This window comes from Camelus dromedarius, chromosome 23, assembly GCF_036321535.1.
Source record: "Camelus dromedarius isolate mCamDro1 chromosome 23, mCamDro1.pat, whole genome shotgun sequence".
Taxonomy (NCBI): Eukaryota; Metazoa; Chordata; class Mammalia; order Artiodactyla; family Camelidae; genus Camelus; species Camelus dromedarius.
In genome coordinates, this window is record NC_087458.1 from 27,644,069 (window position 1) to 27,668,664 (window position 24,596).

General features: G+C 39.3%; 2 protein-coding genes across 3 annotated transcripts in view; one reads left to right on the forward strand and one right to left on the reverse strand.

Annotated features, from left to right (window-relative positions):
- RGL1 (ral guanine nucleotide dissociation stimulator like 1) overlaps nucleotides 1-24,596 on the forward strand; it is a 257,097-nt gene that overhangs the window by 9,276 nt on the left and 223,225 nt on the right. The gene's annotated exons all lie outside the window — the stretch shown is intronic.
- Nucleotides 134-1,264, reverse strand: APOBEC4 (apolipoprotein B mRNA editing enzyme catalytic polypeptide like 4). The gene has a single exon (XM_010988515.3). It carries the CDS (start codon nucleotides 1,262-1,264, stop codon nucleotides 164-166), a length of 1,101 nt encoding a protein of 366 aa, XP_010986817.1. The 3' UTR covers nucleotides 134-163.

The window sequence follows — 24,596 nt, forward strand, 5'->3', positions numbered from 1 at the left end:
TCTAGCTTTAAAAGAGTTGAGATAATAAATAATTCAGGTTTTGCTTTTAGTGTATCAGTTATCTCCATCTTGGATCTGACCTAAGGAGAAAGTTTCTAGATTTGTTATTGCCTAATGAAGTCCTTTGGTAGCAGTTTGATCTCCTGTTGTAGGAATGCAGATTTTATTTTTTCCCTTTCTTCTTCTTTTCATCTGTCTCTTTGATACTTGCAAACTGTTCTGTGATTTCTACTCTCTCCACTGGCATCCCAGTGGGAGACCTTCTGAGATCATTGGCTTCCTGGAATGACATTGGAGGCATGCTTAAGTGTCTTATGATATTCCTGGGTTTACGTGGGTTTTGTCCCACGTGGATTGGTGGTAGGTCCCTGAAAGGCACTAGCACGAAAACGACAGGAACCCTGGGGTCTAGGGTCAGATTGGGTTGCAGTCGTCCGCTTGTCACTTGGAAAGACTGCCTGGGAAAGACGTTGTTTACGGGGTGGCCCTCTAAAGCTGCCTGAGCTTTTATGTTCTGACTCTCTTTTGCCGGGGAGAGAACATCCATGAAATAGGGCTTCACACCTGTTATGGCATTGATTTCGCACTCATGGTGCCTGTCGGCCAGTGCTCTCCCGGTCAGGATGGGCTGGAAGACAGGCGATCCCAAGAGGGCACACACAAAGCTGTTGAGGAGAGAATGCCAAACCCCACCACTCACTGGGCTCACAGTGACCTGCGGCCATAAGCTGGCCAGGCTCCGGAGGGCTTCGCGGTTCCAGGCCGAGGCAGGAAATTCAGTCTCAGTGTGATAGAGCTGAGAAAAGTAAATACTAAGAGTGACGTCTGGATACATGGTCAGGAAATTGTACATTTTGCTGGTGCAGCAGTGGTTAGCTTCGTCGCAAGGGGAGTTGTTGGAATACAGAATGATATGCCTGATGCCTTGGTGGTTGCGGACGGCCGAGTCAAAATAGCCGTTCATCTCAGAGAGCATGGATTCTGCGTGGGTGTCATTCCCACTGCAACTGTTCGCATGGCCCTTCTGCACCAGGCTTCCAGGAGATGTTTTCAGTTCATAGAATGTGAGGTGTTTTGTTTGAGGATATACTGGCCCATAAGGGAATCCAAAAAGCTGGTAAAATTCTGTGTGGGGAACTCTCGCTTCCTCGCCCGTCCGAATGTGGTAAGGACAACTAGAGCAATCGAGAGAGAAGCTTCGCCAGCAATACGGTTTTACTGTTGTTCCGCGATTGGCTAGGAATTCCTCATATAAGGGCTCCATTGTTAGTTTTATTGTCTCCTAGCTGCAACCCTAAACAAGGAAGAGAAATTATACATAAAGCCAGTGCAGGAACAATGAAAGACAAGGCATTGATTTATTGAGCCATACGTTGCTTTAAAGGAAGTAACACTATAACTCCAGTAGCATCTTTGATTCTAAAAGATACTGATAGATTAGAAAGCTCAGGATTCCAGTCACGAGGATTAGACGAACCCTGGGCAGGAGTTGGAAGAGAAAGACCTAATCATATACCTTTGCTTGTTTCATGGACTCCGAGGCAGTAGAGCTAATGGGCTAGCAGTGCAAGGTCTAGGAACAGACTGCCTTGTTTCAAATCCGGGCTCTGCCACTTACCAGCTTTGTGACTTTGGGCAAATTGTAGAACATCTGGGAGCCACATACAGCTCCTTTGTAAAATGAGGTTAAGAATAGAACCTACCTCACAAGATTTGCTTGAGGATGGAATGATGGACTAAATATAAAATGCTTTATTATGTGCCTGACATATATTAAGGACTCAGTACATATTAGCTCTCGGTAGCAGCAGTGTAAGTACTTGGGTTATCTACATGATTTTCTATTTTTTTTATTATTTATTTATTTATTTATTTATTTATAGATGATTTTTTTTTAAATGAAAGTCCAAAGAAATAAGCAGGGGTTTTGCATTTTACTTACTATGCTCTTCCTTTGTCTCTTTTCTGAATATGAAAGTGTCTAACACATCGTGCAAAGGTTTTGAATGTGCTTACATTTAAAATCAACCATTTCTTCAAATTATTGGCGATAAGTTGGAGGTGGTTATCCTTTGGGGATCATAGGCTCTCTTTTGCTTAATAGAGACTTCTTATAGAAGTGTCATTTGCTTATTTTTTGGGTTGTGAACTCATTCATTGACCTTTGAGAGTTTTATTTCCAGTGGGTGGGTCTTGTTAGAGCATTTTGGAAACTACTGTTCTGGAAGGCAAAGAGATAATTCTTTGGGACAGTTCAAACAAGTAATTTCTTGAATGTTAAGCCCCCAAAGTTGAGATCTTTAAGAAATGGTTTTTCCTTTAAAAAATATTCCTTCAGTTATCGTTGTTACCGAGCGGTAACTCTGGGCATTATGATATAGTTTTAGGAACATTTTAAAGTGACTTTTTATTTATACAGGTATTGCATGTTTCTTGTAGAATATTTTTTTTTTAAATAGTGATGCATGCAGAAAATAAAAACTCATACCAGTTTGTGTCAGTTTACATTCCCATCACTTTTTTTTCTGTATATGTGTATTTTTTATTGAAGTATGGTCAGTTTACAACGTTGTGTCAGTTTCTGGTGTGCAGCACAGTGCTTCAGTCACACGTGCGCGCTCGTAACCTTCCCATCACTGTTAACGGTCTTTTCCCCCAGGCCTTTGCATGTATGTTCGCGATGCATAGCATAATTAAATCATGTTTCATACTTTTCCCTTTCACTTAGTATTATGTCATGAGGATTCCCCCATGAGAGCAAAAATTCTTCAGAAAACACAATATTCAGTTCTTTTATCACGTAACTATCACAGCCAGGTTCTTGCCTCTTATAAACAGTACTTCGGTGAACATTTCTGTAAATAAATCATTCACATCTCCAATTCTTTAATGCGGGCCACTAGACATTGTATTGTTAGATCAAGCTTTGCTGGGCGGCTGCCTAGGAAGGTGTACCAGTTTCCTCCACTCTCTCCCCATGCTGTCTATCAAGCCCTTTGTCTGTTCGAGGAATGAGCGTCTGTATCTCTTTATGATTATAATTTGTACGTTTCCCATTCCTAGTGAGGCGAATGCTTTTTCACAGGGGTATTGGTCTGTAGTGTTTATTCTTCTGTGAAATATATGTGACCCCTTACCATTTTTTTGTTTGCAGTTGTTCTGATTGATTTGCAATGATTCCTTATGTGTTTAAGAATATTAGCTGTCATATTTGTTGCAAATATTTCACCTGGTTTATGGAGCCTTTTAATTATGCTGATGGTATTTTTTTGTTTTTTTGGGGGGGGTCATTAGGTCTATTTTTTTATTTATTATTAGTTTTAAAATTTATATATATATAAAGTTTTGTTTAATGGAGAGACTGGGGATTGAACCCAGGACCTCACGCATGCTAGGCGTGCACTCCACCACTGAGCTATACCATCCCTGCCGATGGTATTTTTAACTGCACCAAATTTTACATTTTTATGTGGTCTAATTACCATTAGTTATGATTTATTTTCTACTATTTTGTTTAGAAAAGACTTCCCTATCAGAGAGGAGTTGAAGTATTCCTCAGATTTTCTTATAGTATATGTGGTTTTTACATTTAACTCTTTGTCCAGGCAGCGAAATGGAGAAAGCAGAAAATTTAAGAGAGAAACTGACCACTGCAACAAAATGTATTTCTCACTTTTTGAAATGTAATTTATCATCTCAAAAGTGTTTATAGCCTCTCCTGTGGAAGCACTTTGATCAACTTCTGCCTTCCTCCACCCAGGGCACCCAGTCATTGCTGCATTTGATCCGGCCTGATCTCTGGGCTGAAACCTGCCAGGCTCCTTGGCTCATCCTGTCCTGGGCAGGAAATGCTTTAGGAGCCTCAGTGCAGCTGTGGAGGGGATGTGACTTTACCCATGTCACCATTACCCTAATGGTTAATGTCGCTGCAGTAACTCTGGGCACCACGTACCCATCAAATAACCTCTGTCATTTCAACTTAGTCCATGTGCCTGGGTGTTTGCCTCAGTTTCCTCCTTAAGTGCTACAGTCTTCTGATGCAACCGGATTCCTGCCCTGAGGCTTCCTAGACTTTGCACAGCTTTTCCTTGGGATCCCGGACCCTTTCCTGCTTAGCCCTTGGCGATGGACTGATCACCTGGACCCTGACACCATCTTCTGCTTGATCCAGAGGGTTGTTTTCTCGTTAGATCTGCTCCTCTTTCAGCCTTATTCACGAGACTGGATCTCTCTGAATAACAAAACTTGCTGAAACCAAGCCCAAAGTCTCACTCTCTTTTGAATATTGTGCCCTGAATGTGCTCTGCCTTTGGGCGGCACACCTGATACCCAGGTTACAACTCAAATTACAGTTTCAGCTCACCTACAGAAAATTTACAGATTGATTTGGCTAAAATGTTATAGAACCTATACCAATAGGCCCTTTCTGCCTTTATTTTTTTGCGGGGGGTGGGTATGGAGATAACTATATATGATGGTTCCAGAATTAGCCTTTTGGGAAGGAGAATTCTTTGTGTTTTCAAGATAAAAGCAGTATGGAAACTCCTAGTTGCCTTTCTGAGCACTCCTTCCTTTGCATCCTTCCCCTACGGCTGTTTTAGCCACGAATGGTGTGTCATTACTGTCTTAAAGGCGATCTTGAGGTCTAGTGGCTTTCTTATGTGATGGCGGGAGTTTTGGAGTTTCATTTTTGTGGGTGGCTTTTCAGCGTTATCTAACTGTGGTTCCCTCTTGGCAAGTCTTCACTTTTTCAGAGGGTCTATCTAAAGGTTGTTCTTTCATCACCCCCATCTGATGGGGAGGCAGGAAAGAACTCCTTTCCCCTTTGACCTCTTACAGAATTTGTGGTTTATGTCATCAGTTTGCCACTGATGGCAGACTGTCTTGTCTTGTTCACTTCTGGTGTCTGCCCTTGCATTCTCTCCTAACCAGACAGAGACATGCCCTGTTTAGCCCAGGGGCTACCTCGGGAACCTCGACTGGTTCACAGGCCAGGTTGGCTAAGATCTGTGTCCCCACCATCCTGTGTCCCTGCCACGTAGTCATTTCCTTCTGCTTTGTGTGTGCTTGGGAAATGCATGTTGCTCACGGTGCGGCAGACCTGCTGGCAGTGAGAAGTGCAGCTCTGCAGAACCCAGCGCCTCACATCGGTTGTGAGTGGTCCCGGGGGCTGCGGCCGTGGGAAGACAGCCTTCCTTAGTTTAACATAAATGAGCCATACATGAGAGCGATCTGCTTTCTCCCCACCCAGCGAGGACTTAGTGAGTACTGGTAAAGCACAGTTTGCACTGGAGTAGTTGGAAAATGGAGTGTGCCCTTCCCAATCTGGGTGCAATCTGTTAGCAGCTAAAAACAAATGTTAGCGGTTATAATTACCATCATGTTGTCTTCAGGCTTGGATCACATTGCAGGTGTTCTAGGAGACGGTCCATTTCCTTTTTTTCCCTCCTTAAAGTCCCATGCCCTGTTTCAGGTAGCTTCAGAGGGCACTTGTGCTGTAAAGATTCACCCCCTGTATCGGACTACTTCGCAGTTTGTGCCCGTCAGCCCCTTTGAACTTGGCTGTCCCGAGTTAGAAAGACTTTGCTGAGGTGTGGCTGCCTCTGAGAACACTGTTGAATTGGTGCCATGGTAACGTTTGCAAAGTAGCTCCTGCTAGGATACAGCTCTGACACTTCGTACTTCATTTGCATTTCAAACCACCTGTTCCAAGGATGAAAATATACATGAATGCATAGTCCATTCTGCATAAGAGCGTAATATCTGACTGTGCAAGTGAACATGTTGGGGTTTTTTCTCCCTCGGGCTGTGAGAGTCAAGTTCTGAGGTCGGCGCCTTTGTCCTGATGCAGACGAGGTGCCCGGCTTGGTGTGTGGACAAGATTTGTTGGTTCTGTTGCCTGCAGAGGGGCCAGGGCCCCTCCTAGGGAGGCTCGCCCTTCTGTGAGAGGGAGCAGAGACTCGACTTCCCCAAAGGGAGGCGCTTTCTCCTAACAGGCCCACAGTTCCTGAAGGGGGAGTCTTTATTTTGTCCAAACCTGGGTTGTTAGTATGTACTGGCAGCTTCCCTCCCCTTACTGGTTCCCTGGGAGATTCTTGCTATTAATACGGGTGTGGCTCACTCCAGTTTAAGACAGGCTTTGCCCCTGGATGGTCTGTGGTCCTTCCCCAGTGGCTGATGGAAGAGCCACTCACCCTCTGCATCCTTTCCCCCAACCCCTTCATCTCCACACCATCTCCTAAGACACCAGGCATGTAGATGGTCACGATTCATTGTGCCCACCCTCCTCTGCCTCGGCCCACTTGAATGAGGGTGTGGTGATCAGTATTCTGTTGTATCTTTCCGTGAGTTACCGCCGCAAGTGCTTAAGCCTATACATTACTCTAAAAGTAACCCAGCAGGGAGGATGGAAGCCCCTAGAGGGCGCCCTGCAGCTCCGTCAGCACTTGATTTGTTTCTCATAGTCAAACTTCAGTCCCCAAAACAGCCACCGCCTTTCCTCCTCCCCTCTAGGGGACTCTTTCTGGCTTAAGTATTTGTGCTGACCTCTGTGCCTCTGAAGGGTCTCAGCGTCTCATCAGCTCCTCGGCTGGCTGATTTCAGGGACGTTTCCCTTCACGCTGTCTTTGGTGCATGCTGGCTCTATTGCATCCCATTCCTTCCCCACCGTTCGTCACTGATCGTGCCCTCTGTCCTCAATTCTTGCCTCCATTTTCTTCTCCTAACCCAGTGAACTGGTAAATATAAAACCTAAAGTTGATCCTTAAATTTCACCTTTTATTTAATCTTAATAAATTATATTCCACTTAAAAATATGACCTGAAAAGCGAGCCTCTATCCACTAGCATACTTACCAGTTGTGTTTTAGGGTAATTTTAGAGATAGACAATCCTGAGTGGCCAAACGGTTTTTAAAACAGCTCTGCCAAGGTGTCACAGACAAATAAAAAGTGTGCATATTTAGGGTGCACAGCTTGATCTTTTGATGTACTTGTGCACTGTGAAATGACCACAACAATAAAGCTAATTAACATATCAATCACTTCGTATAGTTATCTTTTTTGGAGGGGGTGTGCAAGAACACTTAAGATCTACTCTCTTGGCAAATGTCAAGTGTACAATAGAGAATTGTTAGTTGCAGTCACCATGCTGCGATCTCCAGAGCTCGCTCATCTTGCATAACTGAAACTTTGTACCCTTTGACCAGCCTCACTCCATTTCCCCCTCTCCCCAGGCCATGGCAATCGTCATTCTCCCCTATGCTTCTCTGAGCTTGACTTAGATTCCACACATAAATGAGATCATGCAGTATTTGTCTTTCTGTGTCTTGTTCATTTCACTTAACATAATGTCCTCTAGGTTTATTCATGTTGTTGCAAATGGCAGGATTTGCTTTTTAAAGATTGAATCATATTCCATTGTATGTATATACCACATTATTTATCCATTCATCTGTCGATGGACATTTAGGTTGTTCCCATGTCTTGACTGTTGTAAATAATTCTGAAATGAATAAGGAGTGCAAATATCTCTTTGTGATCCTGATTCCAGTTCTTTTAGATAAATACCCAGAAGTGGGATTGCTGGATCACATGGTAATTCTATGTTTAATTTTTTGAGGAACCTCTGTACTGTACTCCATAACGGCTGTACCAGATTACATTCCCACCAGCAGCGCACAAGGATTCTCTTTTCCACATCCTCACCAACACTTGTCATCTCTTGTCATTTTGGTAATAGCTATCATAACACATGTGAGATGATATCTCCTTGTGGTTTTGATTTGCATTTTCCTGATGATTTAATGATGTTTGAACACTTTTTCATATACCTATTGTTCATTTATGTCTTTTGAGAAATGTCTATTCAAGTCCTTTGCCTTTTTATAAATCAGATCTTTTTTTTTTCTGTTGAGTTGTATGCTTTCCTCATATATTTTGAACATTAACCCCTTATCAGATATGTTGTTTGCTAATATTGCTTGCCTTTCTGTAGGTTGCCTTTTTACTCTGAGTTCCCTTTGCTGTGCAGAAGCTTTTTAATTTGATGTGGTCCCACTTGTCTGTTTTTGCTTTTGATGCCTATACATTTGGTGTCTTATTAAAAAAAAAATCACCTCTAATATCAATGGCAAGAGCTTTTCCCCTATGTTTTTTTCTAGTAGTTTTATGGTTTAGGCTTTTGCATTTAAGTCTTTACTCCATTTTGAGTTGATTTTTTGTATACGGTGTGAGGTGTGTCTAATTTCATTCTTTTGCATGAGCCATCATTTTTTAAGCTACTGTTTTTTACATCTGTTAGGTGTAAGAGAACTCTAAAGGAAGATTTACTTGGCAAAGCTTCATTTAGGTTGCACAGAATGACTTTTGAAACTGAATTTAGTCACAAAGAAACAAAAGACCTTGATCATGGAGTTCCCACTCACAGTTCTTGTTGCTAAGTTGTCGTTTACTGGAAGGAAGCACTGTAGAAACATCCAGCATCACAGACTTCTTTCTTCTATCTTCCTGTGTCAACTCGCCATGTTTCATCTTTATTCAAATGAGTTATAATATATATTATCTTTATAAAAGTAATATGAAGTTACAATGAACAAGCTTTAAAAGGCCAAATTCTCCTACACTGATACCTGTTTCTAAAAGACATTTAGTTTAGTTGTAAATTAAAACTTAGTTCCCACCTATATCCAATTTGAGACATATCCAAGATGGCTTGTGTTGTGTTGTGTTGGCTTGCATAGCTAGTTGCTGCATAGAAGGCGACTTTCTCTTTGAGTGGCAAGAAGTAAAACAATTTCTATTTTATTGCTAAAATATTTTACTTTTATTTGAATGTATATAATTAATTATATAATTCCAATTAATAATTCATTGCTTTCGTAGTTTTGTTGACACTGAATAAATTCAATGCCTACATTCGTGTAGAAGTAACAAACTACTCAAAAAAAAGGAACGGAAGAGACAAAGCAAACATGACATAAAGAAGAGCAGAGAATTCAGTAGATTTCATGGGGCTCACTATAGAATTAGGTGGGAAGGATAACTGTTTGGGTTCAGAGGAAAGGGAGACGAAGAAGCAGAGGATGCATCTTCTAACGTGGGGTCATAGGAATGGCCGCACGGTGGCAGCACAGACTCAGGAGCAGGAGACTTTCTGTTGGCTCACCCTTAGTTTGCTAAAACCACACTTTTTTCTCAGAATTCCTCCATGCTGGTTTCCCCCGTTATCCTAGGGAAACACCAACAAATGTTCAAAATCAAAGGTCATTCCTAAAACAAGCTGAGAAAAAGTGCAGGATAAGGCACCGTCTTTACTCCCAGACTCTGAATAAATGCTCTAGAAAAGGTTTCCAACCATCTGTAAGGAAGAACCAATGTAAGTTTCCAAATCATCATCCACTAATAATTTTGTAAAATTTAATGAAAATTATTGTATTAGAATGAACCAAAAAGACATTGAAATAGTAAGCTTATTTTTAAAATAATTAGTTCAACAGATATAAACAGATCAACATACAAAAATTTTAAAATTAACATTTACTAAATAGAAACAGAACCCTTGTTTATGTTTGCTTTTATTGCTTCAGCTTTTGATGTCATATTCAAGAAGTCATCGCCAAGACCAATGTTATGAAGCTTTGCTCTGTGTTTTCTTCTAGGAGTTTTATAGTATCAGGTCTTCAGTCTTTAATCTATTTTGAGGGTGTGTGTGTGTGTGTGTATGTGTGTGGTATATGATAGGGTCCCATTTCTGCATGTGGATATCCAGTTTTCCTAACACCATTTGTTGAAAAGACGGTCTCCTCCCCATTGTGTAGACTTGGCACCCTTGTCAGAGATCATTTGACTGTATGTGTGTGGGTTTATTTTGGGGCTCTCCATCCTGTCCTGTTGGTCTGTATGCTGTCTTTATGTAAATATAAACAGAACAAACCTAATGCAGAAAATAAAGAGAAAAGAATTACCACAACTATACATGTCGTTTATTGAAAGCATATGTACAGATGATTAATATAGAGAATTACTATTACTATATTCTATAATTAAATGAAAAAAATATGAAGGATGTAGTTAACCTTTATATTCAGTGCCCTATATATGTACATTTTGTGGACATCATGTATATCCATTTAAAAATTTTTTATTGTGACCAACTTGCTTCTTGTTTGTTACTCTAGCTAATCTGGATTCACCTGATAATAACACTGTTTGCAGCATATAATGTATATCCAGACTGTTTCTGTCTGTTTTAATAGCATCGTAATAGAGAAAGCCAGTTTCAAGAGGAGGAGATCTTAAAGCAATTTCACTAGCTCAAGATACTCATTTTTAATGTTTTTTACTAAAATTTTTCCCATTTATATATGTATTTATTTTACAATGTCATATTTTAAAAATTGAAGTATAGTTGATATACAATATTATATGTTACAGGTATACAATATAGTGATTCACAATTTTTAAAGTTTATACTCCATTTATAGTTATTATAAAATATTGGCTACATTTCCCCATGTTGCACAGCACATCCTTGTAGCTTGTTTTATACCTGATGGTTTGTACCTGTTAATCCTCCCCCTCCGTCTTGCCCCTCCCTGTTCCTCTCCCCACTGATAACCACCAGTTCCTTCTCTACAGCTGCGAGTCTGTCTCTTTTCTGTTACATTCACTGGTTTGTTGTATTTTTTCAGATTCCACCTGTAAGTGATATCTTACAGTATTTGTCTTTCTCTGTCTGACTTATTTCACCCAGCGTAATGCCCTCCAAGTCCATCCATGCTGTGCACCGGAAACTAATACAACATTTTAAATCAACTGTACTTTAATTAAAAAGCAAACAACCAACCCACCCATTTAAAATATGGGCAGAAGAACTGAACATTTTTCCAAAGGAAGAAATGCAGATGGCCAACAGGAACATGAAAAGCTGCTCAACATCACCGCTATCAGGGAAATGCAAACCAAAATCACAATGAGACACCATCTCACACTTGTCAGAAAGGCCATCATCAGAAAGAACAAAAATAACAAATGTTGTCAAAGATGTGGAGAGAAGGGAACCCCTGTATACTGTTGGTGGGAATGCAGTCGGTGCAGCCATTATGGAAAACAGTATGGAGGTTTCTCAAAAACCTCAAAATAGTACCCCCATGTGGCCCAGCAACTCCACTCCTGGGCATATATCTGAGAAAAACAAAAACATTTATTAAAAAAGATACATACTCACCCTGCTACTGACAGCAGCGTTATTTATAATTGCCAAGACATGGAAGCATCCTAAGTGCACATCAATAGATAAATGGATAAAGAAGATGCAGTGTACATATGCAATGGAACACAACTCACCCATGAAAAAGAAGGATATTTTGCCATTTGCTGCCCTTGATTCACTTTTTTTTTTTTCACTACAAAAACCAGAATTTTATAACTGGTGCAAACATTTCCATTGCATCAAAAACAGCAAAATACCTCGAAATAAACTTAGTTTATTTTGACTTTTCAGTCATCTGCTACTGAAAAACATGTTGCATTTCTTCTTTGCTTGGAAATATTAAGATTATTAACATAGCAAAGATTTCAGATAGGCAAGTCTGGCTGTCTAATACATGTCTTTAAAAAGTTAGACCGAAATTGGTTTCTTATCCATCTGAGTTTAGCTCTGAGTTTAATCAACATCCAAACATTCTCTACAGAGCTTTTTTCCTAGATAACCGTTGTACGTAGCGTACAATTACGGTTGATGGTAAGATTCCATACTATCACATGAAGAGTATAATCTCAAACGTAGTATAATCTCAAGCCTCTGTGTAATTCATAATCTTTACTGTGTCGCTGAGCACATTACTTATTTCTGCTGACTTTTTTTTCATAGTAAGATTTTCTCGATGAAGGAAGCAGTGTGTTGCTTTACGTTCTGGCTCAAGCTCCTTAATCTGAGCATTGACTATAGAACCTTCTGTACAAGGTTTAAACTCCAAATCACATTTTCTGATACAGATCATACAAGGTCATACCAAATTTCTAGAAAAGTTTCTAAATACTTTCAATTTCTAAACTGATCTCTTCACACTGGTAGCAGTTGGTGGACAGATTCAGCTTTGAGAGATGTTGCTTCCGTGTACTTCAGTCCACTTAAGTCACTATTGGGTAGTGATCCTACTTAACTAAGTTCACTGAATTGTATTTAGGTTATTTCCTCTGTCTAGCTTATAATACAAATGACGAAGAATTTAAATGAAAATTACATTTAAAAAAAAGATTAACACTTTACAATTTTAATTTTATTTATTTATTTTTAATGGAGGTACTGGGGGTTGAACCCAGGACCTCATACATGCTAAGCATGCGCTCTGCTGCTGAGCTCTACCCTCCCACTCACATTTGTTGAATAAAGATGGACATTTACTGAATGCTTACTCTGTGACAAAAAGTTTATGTGCCTTACATCCTTAAGAAGTGGCTGTTGTTACAGTTTCTATTTTACAGAAAAAAAAAGGAACAGGTTCAGAGTGTGTAATGCTCAAGATAACATAGGTCATATTCAGTGAAGCTGGGATTCGAGCACTGTACAACTCTTTTCTTTATGTCATCATCTCTCCCTCATATCTTACTTTTGAGAGCAAGAAGAAAATAATTTTGAATTCATGATCTTAAGATAAATGGGAAAAAATCATATTTCAAAAGTGCGACAATAACAAAGTTAACAGAGAAGAAAATGTGGGAAAAGTGTGTTATGAAAAAATGATAAATATGTGTAGGAAAACAGCTGAAAATGTTGGCAAGAGGAAAGAAATTGTAGAAATCAACTTCACTAGGTATAATTTACATATAATAAAATGCACTCATTTCAAGTGTACAGTTTTATGAATTTTGACAGATGTATATACTCTTGTTACCATCATTACAATAAAATTAGAGACCATTTCCATCAATCCCTAATTTCCCCCGCGTCCCTTCCTTTCTCATCAGTCACCCTCCCCCACGGCTCTAGGGAAGTATTACCTACATGTTGTTACTAGAGACTAGATTTGTTTTTCCAAAGTTTTGCATAAATGTGTTCAAGAAGTGTGAACCCGGGAATCTTTCGATGATTGCTTAGCGTAATGTTTTTAAGATTCATCTGGGTGGTTATGTATAGTTTGTTCCTTTTTAACATTGAGTACTGTTCCATTGCCTAGATGTACTATAATTCATGTGTTCATCTGCTGAGGGACGTATGTACTGTTTCTAGTTTTGGGCGATTATGAAAAAAGTTGCTCTGAACATGCATGTCCAAGTCTCCGTATGGGACATATGTTTCTCTCTTTTGGGCAAATACTTAAGAGTGGAATTGCTAGGCTGTGTGACAAATGCATCTCGACTTTCTAAGAACTGCCAAACTGTTCTCCAAAGTGCTTTATTATTTTATATTTCCACTAGCAACTAATGAGCATTCCAGTTACTCCACATCCTTGCCGACACTGGGTATTGTCAGCGAAAGGAAGTATTTAGCATATCGACTTAGAAAGACTAGTTTCTTTTACACTTGCCTTTGGCAGGAAGGGAATGAATAGTGGATAAGATTCTGTAGTACTTCTGTTTCTTCATTTGGATAGCTAATGCCCGGTACACCTCCCAGGGTACCGTACTTAGCGGGAAATTTGATACTTAGCTTATCATTGCTTTCAGCTCCTCTTGACCCAGTCTCTTCCAAATAAAGTCACAGATAGTGCTGAGCGGAGCTCAATTCAATCTTCTCCCTCAATTAGGACAGAGTATGTGGCACTTGAGGGAAAAGAGTATGGTCACAGGCTCAAGAGGAGAGATGTGGAGCTCTGAAAACCCTCCAAGAGCTTGCTCTTGGGAAGTCTATGGAGTCTAACTGCTGTTAGATATAGATGTATATTTTTCAGTCCTACAATACTGTTTTGACTATTAGATAAGTTTCAGGTGTATGGCATTATAATTCAACAGACTGCGTACACTGCAAAGTGATCACCACCACAAGTCTGATTTCCAGCCATCTTTGTACAGTTGACCCTCTTCACCCCACTTCACCCCTCACCCCCTTCCCCTCTGGTAACCACTAATCTGATCTCTGTATCAATATGTTTGTTTTTGTTTTGTTTGTTCATTCGTTTTGGTTTCTTAGATTCCACATATGAATGAAATCATATCTGACTTATTTCTATCTGACTTATTTCACTTAGCATAAAACCTTCAGCGTCCATCCATGTTGTAGCAAATGATAGGATTTCATTCTTTTTTATGGCTGAGTAATATTCCATTGTGTATATATGCTACATCTTTTTTATCCATTTATCACTGATGGACATTTTGGTTGTTTCCATATCTTGGCTATTGCGTATTATGCTTCAGTGAACATAGGAGTGCATATATCTTTTTGAATTCATATTTTTGCATTCTTCAGATAAATACCCTGGAGTAGAATAGCTGGGTCATATGGTAGTTCTATTATTAGTTTTTTGGAGGGATTTCCATTTACTGTTTTCCATAGTGGCTGCACCAATATACAGTCCCACCAACAGTGTACGAGGGTTCTCTTTTCTTCGTATCCTCTCCAACACTTGTTATTCCTTTTCTTTTCAATAATAACCATTCTAACAAGTGTGAGGTGATATCTCATTGTGGTTTTGATTTGCTCTTTATAGATAATTTACCTTTACATTGATGACTTTTAAGACACTTTCTTTGCCTTTCATATTTTATAATTTCCAATGAGATGTGTCTAGGTATGGATTTAATTTTATTTATCCTGCTTGAAACTCAAATTTGGTAATTCTTGTTTCTCAGTAATTCTGGAAAATACTCAGCCGTTATCTCTTAAAATTTTTTTGATAAAGATTTTATTTGGAAATAGTTTTAAACTTTTAAGAAAGTTGTAAAAGTAAAGATAGTTACAAGGAGCACTCCTAGACCTTGTGTCCAGATTTGCCTATGTAGATCTGCTTTGCCAGTTTTACTCTGTGAAAGCTCTTTTATTCTCTCTCTCTGTCTTGCTCTCTCTATTTTTTTCTGAACTATTTTAGGTCAGTCATTATCTCTTTATATACTGTACTCCTCCATTTTCTCTTCTTTCAGAACATGGACTAAATATTTATTGAACCTTCTCATTTATCCTATGTTTTGTCTTATAATTCCAAGTACTCATCTTTTAAGGCCACATTTGGGGATTTTTTCCAGATCAATCATCTAGGTCTCCACATTTTTTTTTTTTACAGGTCTGTTAATCTGCTGTTTAACTCACTTACTGAGTTTTTTTAAAATCAATGAATATATTTATCTTTTCTAGAATTTTATTTTGTGCCTGTATTTCCCTTCATTTTCTTATTTTTGATTTATTCATCTTTAATTCTTTTAAATGCTCTTACTGTATAGTCTAACAAATACTTCCATTATCTTTATCTAAAGTTCTTAGGAGTTTAACTCTGTTTGCTGTTGTTGTTGTTATTATTTCTGCCCGTTCTTACTTATAGAGGATTTTATCCTTTGGGAGTTGTAAAATTCTGTTTTCTAAGTCATGCTTGGTGGGGATCCTGTGTGGCCTGCACTGAAGGCATCTGTCTCTAGAGCAGTGGTTCTCAATCTTTGCTGCACATTAGAATCACCTAGTAAGCCTTTAAAAATTAGGATGACAGGTTGAGCCTCAGACCAGTTAACTCCGTTACTCTGGATGTTTGAGACTGAGGCATTGGTGTTTTTCAAGCTCCACAATCAAGGTTGAGAAGCACTGCTCCAGAGAGAATTTGCCTTTAATTTTTACAGGCATGAGGAGTGTGTATCCTGCCCTCAATCACTTTAATATTAATTTCTCAGCTCTAGATTCCTGAACTACATAGGTAGAATAATTTTTTTAACAGTAGAGAGACATTTTTAATAGAGAATATCAGCATACTAATTTGATTCTTTTTAATTTTTTTTGGTTTGTTTTTTTCTAACTTCATTGAGGAGTAACTGACAAATATAACTATATATATTTAAAGTGTAAAGCATGATGATTTTATACATGTATACATTGTAGAATGATTTCCCAATATCAAGCTAATTAACACATCTGTCACTTCATGTAATTAACTTTTTTTGAATTGAGTTGTAGTCAGTTTACAGTGTGTCAGTTTCTGGTGCGCAGCACAATGCTTCAGTCCTACATGAATATACATATATTCACTTTCATATTCATTTTCACCATGAGCTACTACAAGATGCTGAATATATTTCCCTGTGCCACACAGTATAAACTTGTTTATTCTGTACATACCTGTCAGTATCTACAAATCTCGAACTCCCAGTTTATCCCTTCCCAACCCCCTCCCTACTGGCAACCACAGGTCCGTATTCTATGCCTGTGAGTCTGTTTCTGTTTTATATGTAAGTTCATTTGTCTTTTTTTTAGGTTCCACATATAAGTGATATCAAATGGTATTTTTCATTCTCTTTCTGACAAACTTCACTTAGAATGACATTCTCTAGGGCCATCCATGTTGCTGCAAATGGGATTATTTTATCATTTTTTATGGCTGAGTAGTATTCCATGGTATAAATATACCACACCTTCTTTATCCAGTCATCTGTCGATGGACACGTAGGTTGTTTCCGTGTCTTGGCTATTGTAAATCGTGCTGCTATGAACATTGGGGTGCAGGTGTCTTTTGGATAGATGCCCAGAAGTGGGATTGCTGAGTATTATGGCAAGTCTATTTTTAGTCTTTTGAGGAATCTCCATACTGTTTTCCACAGTGGCTGCACCAAACTGCATTCCCACCAACAGTGTAGGAGGGTTCCCTTTTCTCCACAGCCTCTCCAGCATTTATCATTTAACTTTTTGTGTGTGTGTGTGTGGTGAAAATGCTTAAGATCTACTCTTAGCAACTTTCAAGTATATAACAAGTATACAATAATATATTATTAACTATTGTCACCATTCTGTACATTAGATTCTTAAAACTTGTAAGTGAAAGTTTGGACCCTTTGACCTACATCTTCCCATTTACTTCTCACTTTAACCCTTGGAAACCACCATTTTATGCTCTTTCTATAAAATCAGGTTTTTTGGTTTTGGTTTATTGTTTTAGATTCCTCATATAAGTAATACCCTATAGTGTCTGTCTTTCTCTACTGTCTGGCTTATTTCACTTAGCATAATGCCTTCCAGTTTTATCCATATTGTAAATGGCAGGATTTCCTTTTTTATGGCCAGATAATATTCCATTATATATATTATACCACATTTTCTTTATCCATTCATCTGTTGATGGGCATCTAGGTTGTTTGTGTATGTTGACTATTGTGAATAGTGCTGCAGTGAACATGGGACTGCAGATATCTCTTCAAGTTACTGATTTCAGTTTCTCTGGGTATATACTTAGGGGTTGGATTGTTGGATCATAAGGTAGTTCTATTTTTAATTTTTTGAAGAACCACTATACTCTTGTCATAATGGCTATACCAGTTAACAATTCCACCAACAGTGTGTAATGTTCACTTTTCTCCACATTCTCACCAATGTTTGTTAACTTTGACCTTTTTGATAATTGCTATCTTAGCAGATGTGAGATGATATCTCATTATGGTTTAAATTTGCATTTCCCTAATGATTAGTGGTGTTGAACACCTTTTCATGTACCTTTTGGGCATCTGGAAAAAAATACCTATTCATGTCCTTTATCCATTTTTAATTGGATTATTTGTGGTTTTTTTTTGCTGTTGAGTTATGTAAGTTATTTATATATTTTTGATATTAAACCCTTATGTATATGGTTTGGAAATATTTTCTCTTTCTGTAGGTTGCTTTTTCAATTTATTGTTTGTTGTTTTTGCTGTGCAGAAGCTTTTTAGTTTGATGTAGTCCATTTGTTTATTTTTGGCTTTTATGCTCTTGGTGTCTAATCCAAAAAATCATTGCTAAAATCAATGTCAAGGAGCTTTCTCCCTATATTTTCTTCTAGGAGTTTTATGGTTTCAAGTTTCATATTTACATCTTTAATACATTTCATGTTAACTTTTATGAGCGGTGTAAGATAAGGGATCCAGTTTTATTCTTTTACATGTGGATATCCAGTTTTCCCAGAATCATTTGTTGAAAAGACTGTCTTTCCCAATTCTGTGTTTTTGGTGTCCTTGTCAAAGATTAGTTGACTGTAGAGAGTGCTAGGATGGCTGAGTAGAGGGAGTCACAGCTTTCCCTCTCCCACAAATACACCAAGAATTACATCTACAGACCCACTGAACTGCACAGAACACCTACTGAACTTTGATAGAGTGTCTCTCACTTCAAAATACAGGAGAATTTCTCACAAAAACTGATAGGACAAAAAAGAAAAAGAAAGAAAGGAAATTGGTGTGAGACCTGTCCTGTGGGGAGGGAGCAGCAAAGGAAGAAAGGCACCCTCACACTGGGATGCCCCCTCTCCAGCTGGGAAGTCAGTGGGGACAGAAGTGGAGCGTCTGAGGCTTGGAGGAGAAAGTGGCAGCCACTTGGCAGACAGAACTAAGAGAAACTAGCACAGAGGGTCCCTGTGATCCCCGGCCCTAGACATGAGCTGGCAGGGTTGGGCTGGGACTGGCTGCTGGAGATGGGTGAGGAGCCCGGGGCTCACTGCACAGAGGCAGCCTTGCGGGACTGGAGGGTGGTGTGAGCTCTGGCTGGGAGTGTGTGTGGAACAGAACAGCCTGGGACCCCCATAAAAAAGTACCACTGCTGGTGTGCATGGGGGGAGGGGCGCAGTGCAGCTGCGCTGTAGCTGCTGTCTCTGCTTGGCTCCGTTATTGGTGCGTCCTCTCAAGAAGAGAGGGGAGGTTTGGTCATAGCCATTGCATCGCTGCTGTGCAGCTCTGGGATGAAGGCGGGACTGAAACCTGAATCCACACCCAGGGGTTCTGCAACTTCACAGGTGCAACTGAGGTTTGTTTACAGCGGTAGGCAGAGGGGGTGGATTTGCACTGCTGATGCCTTTGTGGAACCAGGTCTCTGGGATGCACAGGCAGCAAGTAGAATTCTGGCACATGTGGGAGCAAGTACGGGCGCAGCATTTGCTACAGGCCATCCTGTCCGCAGGGGCGGGGGCGGGGTCTGCGCCGACCCTGCGGTGCACCTCGGGTTCCGGCATGTGACTGCACTCTCACTGCAGTAGGTCATTGCGCCTGACATTGGCGGATCTGCACTGGTGGCTCTGTAGGGGCAGAACCTGGGGGGCACCAGAGCAGGCGGCTGACATTCCCACAGCTACGGTAGGGATAAGGACACTGTCAACAAACAGTACTTTGTAAGCCCACATAAGTGACAGACGGCACCACAGAGGGCACTGCCCAGCGGACATCTCCTGTGGAGGTACACTCAGTGACTCTTATTCCCAGCCGAAGTGCTTCAGCCCCACTTACCACATACCACAGCTCAGAAACAGGTCTGGAAGCCTTTATTCCAGCAACAGGGGAGCAGATCTGGCCCCTGTCAGGGCTGTGACAACCACAGAACGTAAAAGGAGGCCCCAGTCAGCAATAAGAGTCAAGGCAGGCTCTGATCACCACACTACCAACCACTCAGAGGAATAACAGCCAACACACACAGAAGAAAGACATGGCAACCGTCCATACTAAGGACAGCCCTCTTGACAAAACTATTAGATGCACAGTCTACACAGGAATGCTCCCACATTACAAAAAAACAGCCCTTCAAGACCACAGTAGATGACTGATACTCCTGAATTATCCATAGAGCCGGAGAAATGTAAGTAAAATGAAGAAGAAGAGGAACCACTCCCAATTAAAAGAACAAGAGAAGTCCCCTGAAAGAACAAACAATGAGATAGGCCTTGGCAGTCAGTCTACTGGATCATGCCTTCAAAAAGGGGGTGATAAAAGCACTGAAGGAAATAAGAGAGACCATGAATAGAGATACAGAATACTATGAAAAGAAAATAGAAACTATAAAGAGGGGCCATTTGAAAACAGAAAACTCAATGGCTGAGATAAGAGCTGAGCTAAAGGCAGTCAAAAGCAGACTAAATAATGCAGAGGAATGAATGAGTGACTTAGAAGACCAGATAACAGAAGTCACCCAATCAGCACAGCAGACAGAAAAGCAAGGAAAAACCAGTGAAAGCAATATAAGGGACCTGTGGGATGATATAAAGCATGCCAACCTATGCATAATTGGGGTCCCAGAAGGAGAAGGAGAAAGGGGATTGAAAAGGTATTTGAATAAAATCATGACTAAAAACCTCCCAAACCCAAAGAAGGAAACATATTCAAGTACAGGAAGCACAGAGGGTCCCAAACAAGAACCCAAACAGACCTACACCAAGACATGTTGTAATTAAGAGGGCCAAAGTTAAAGAAATGATTCTAAAGGCAGCAAGAGAAAAACAAAGAGTGAGTTACAAGCGAACCCCCATAAGGCTTTCAGCTGATTTCTCTACACAAACACTGCAGGCCAGAAGGGAGTAGCAAGATACATTCAAAGTTCTGAAGGGGAAAAAGCTGCAACCTAGGATGCTCTATCTGGCAAGACTATCCTTTAGAGTAGAAGAAGAGATAAAGAATTTCACAGATTAAAAAAAAAAAAAAAAAAAAAACCTAAGAGAGTTCAGCAATATTAAACCTATCCTAAAAGAAATATTGAAAGGTCTACTCTGAATAGAAAAGAAACAGAAAGCTATAGAAATGAGAAAACCGTTAGTGGAAATGCAATAACTACAATGAGTTGCAAGAGAATAAACATGAAGATATAAAAAAAGAGGACATCAAAATAAGGTGGGGGGGGGCAAGAAAATATAGATTTTTTTCTATCTTTTTCTTTCTTCATCCTTTCTAGGATATTTTTGAGCCAACATGACTACCAGTCTAAAGCAAACACATATGGTAGTGGGTTAACAAACTTGAAAAACAGGGTAACCACAAATGAAAAGCATACAATAGAGCTACAAAAACCAAAATGAAACCAAGCTAATACACAAGAAAATTATCAAACCACAAAAAGAAAAACAAAAAGTAAAAGAAAGGAATGAAGAAATACCAAATCAACTAGAAAACAAAGTTTATAATGGCAATAAGCACATATCTATCAGTAATTACGGTAAATGTTAATGGACTAAATCCTTTAATTGTAAGACATAATTTGACACAACATTGTAAAATGACTATCACTCAATTAAAAATGTTGAAAAACAAAAGACATAGAGTGGCAGATTGGATAATAAAACAAGAGTCTACAATATGCTGCCTACAAGAGGCCCACTTTAGGGTGAAGGGCACACATAGACTGAGAGCGAGAGGATGGAAAAGGCTATTTCAAGCAAATGGAAATGACAAGAAAGCAGGTGTAGCAATACTCATATCAGATAAAATAGACTTTAAAACAAAGTCCAAACTGATAGGTACATGAAAAAATGCTCAATAGCGCTAATTATCAGGAAATGCAAATAAAAACTACAATGAGGTATCATCTCACACAAGTCAGAATGGCCAACATTCAAAAGTCCACAAACAATTAATGCTGGAGAGGGTGTGGAGAAAAGGGAGCCCTCCTACACTGTTGGTGGGAATGCAGTTTGGTGCAGCCGTTATGGAAAACAGTACAGAGATTCCTCAAAAGACTAAAACTAGACTTACCACATGATCCAGCAATCCCACTCTCAGGAATATATCCAGAGGGAACCTTAATTCAAAAAGATACATGCACCCCAATGTTCATAGCAGCACTGTCTACAATAGCCAAGACATGGAAACAACCTAAATGTCCATCAACAGGTGACTGGATAAAGAAGTTGTAGTATATTTATACAATGGAATATTACTCAGCCATATAAGTGAATAAAATAATGCTATTTGCAGCAACATGGATGGACCTGGAGATTGTTATTCTAAGTGAAGTAAGCCAGAAAGAGAAAGAAAAATACCATATAACATCACTTATATGTGGAATAAAAAAAAATATGAACTAACTTATTTACAAAACAGAAACAGACTCACAGACATAGAAAACAAACTTATGGTTACCAGGGGGAGAAGGCAGTCAAAAGGGATAAATTGGGAGTTTGAGATTTACAGATACTAATATATATAAAATAGATAAACAGCAACTTCATACTGTATATCACAGGGAACTATATTCAATATCTTGTAATAACTTATTGTGAAAAAGAATGTGAAAATGAATACATGTATGTTCATGTATGACTGAACTATTATCCTATACACCAGAAATTGACACAACATTGTAAATTGATTATACTTCAATAAAACATATATATATAAAAACCCCAAAAACAGAAGCATAAAGAAAGATAAAGAAGGACACTATGTAATCAAAGGAGCAATACAGGATGAGGCTATTACAGTCATTAACATATATGCACCCAATATAGGAGCACCAAAATATATAAAACAAATACTAATGGACATAATGGGAGAAATTGATGGGAATACAATAATAGTAAGAGACTTCAACATCCCACTAACACCGTTGGACAGGTCTTCTAGACAGCAAATCAATAAGGCAATGGAGATACTAAATGACACAATAGGAAGCTGGACTTAGTTGATATTTTTAGGACATTACAACCCCAAAAAACAGAATATACATTCTTTTCAAGTGCTCATGGAACATTCTAGGATAGACCACATATTCGGGCGCAAAAGAAGCCTCAACAAATTTAAGAGGATAAAAATTATTTCAAGCATCTTTTCTGACCACAATGGCATGAAGCTAGAAATCAACCACAGGAAAACAAATGAGAAAAAAATGACTGCCTGGAGACTAAACAACATGCTAAGTAAAACCAATGGGTCAACGATGAAATCAAAAAAGAAATTAAAAAATACTTTGAGACAAGGATTAGCTGACTGTATATGCATAGGTTTATTTCTGGGCTTTATTCTGTTCCATTGGTCTATGTGGCAGTACCATACTCTCCCCCCACCCCTCCGCCATCGCTTTGTATTATATTTTGAAATCAGGTTGTGTGATGTCTCCAGCTTTATTCTTCCACAAAATTGTTTTGGCTATTCAAGGTCTTGTGATTCCATACAAATTTTAGTATAGTTCTTTTTTTCTATTTCTATGAAAAATGCCAGTGGAATTTTGATAGGGGTTGCATTGAATCTGTAGGTCACTTCGGGTGGTGTAGACATTTTAACAATAGTAATTCTTCCAGCCCAAGAGCATGGGATATCTTTCCCTTTATTTGTGTTTTCTTCAGTTTCTTTCATCCGTGTCTTATAGTTTTCAGTGTGCAGATCTTTTGCCTCCATGGTTAGATTTATTCCTAAGTATTTTACTGTTTTTGAGGGAACTGTTTTTTCAGTCTCCTTCAGATAACTCATTGTTAGTGTATAGAAACACAAATGATTTTTTTGGTGTTGATTTTGTATCCTGCAACTTTGCTCAATTCACCTATTAGTTGTAACGGGGTTTTTTTTTTGGTGGAGTCTTTAGCATTTTTTACATATAAGATCATCTCATCTGCAAACAGAAATAATTTTACTTCTTCATTTCTAAGTTGGATGCTGTTCAGTTATTTTTCTTGTCTGATTGCTGTGGGTAGGACTTCCAGTACTACACTGAATAGAAGTGGCGAGAGTGGGCATGCTTGTCCTGTTCCTGATCTTAGAGGAAAGACTATTTTTTTAACTTTTCACCATTGAGTGTGGTGTTAGCTGTGGGCTTGTCATATGTGGCCTTTATTATGTTGAGGTATGTTCCTTCTATAGCTAATTTTTTGAGAGTTTTATCATGAAAGGATGTTGAATTTTGTCAAATGGTTTTTCTGCATCTATTAAAATTATCATGGTTTTTATCCTCCCTTCTATTAATGTGCTGTATGACATTTATTGATCTGTGTATGTTGAAGCATCCTAGCATCCCAGGGGTAAATCCCACTTGATCACGGTGTAGACCCTTTTAATGTGCCCTTGAACTCAGTTTGCTAGTATCTTGTTGACATTGTTCACATCTGTGTTCATCAGGGATGTTGGCTTGTAATTTTCTTTTCTTGTAGTGTCTTCATCTGGCTTCAGTATCAGGGTAATGCAGGCCTCCTAAAATGAGTTTGGAAGTGTTCCTTCTTTTCAGTTAGGTAGTGTAAGTTTCATCCTTGTGTCTGGGGTGGCTCCCCACCCCAAGCATCCATCCTGAAACAGACAGGTTCCTTGCCATCTCTTTCTACTGAGAAAGTAGTGCTTGGAGGGCATGATGGGCAAGGAGGGGCTCTGTCCCACCTCTTCACACTGAGCAAACCCAAGGCTTCATCCTTTATTTCCATATGGCTGTAAACACCCAAGCTTCCTACTTACCAGTATCAACAAATACCCTCCGGACAGCCTAAATGTCAGTGCCAGTGTAACAAAACTATATTTATGTTTTCCCCTGATTTTGGATCTAGAATTTCTCTCACTTCCCTGTGACTCTTACATTTTATCCAGCAATTCTAGGCTTTTTTTGTGTGCTTAGATCATAACATTGCTGGAAGTAGAAGTCTTGCTCTGACTGTGAGTCTGGATTTCAGGGCCATGCCCTGTCCTTGAATTCGTTCTCCTGTTCCCAGTGTCTGCCCGAACCAAGTGTGAGCTTTCGGTGCCTTTGGCCATGGCGCATTGGGTTTGC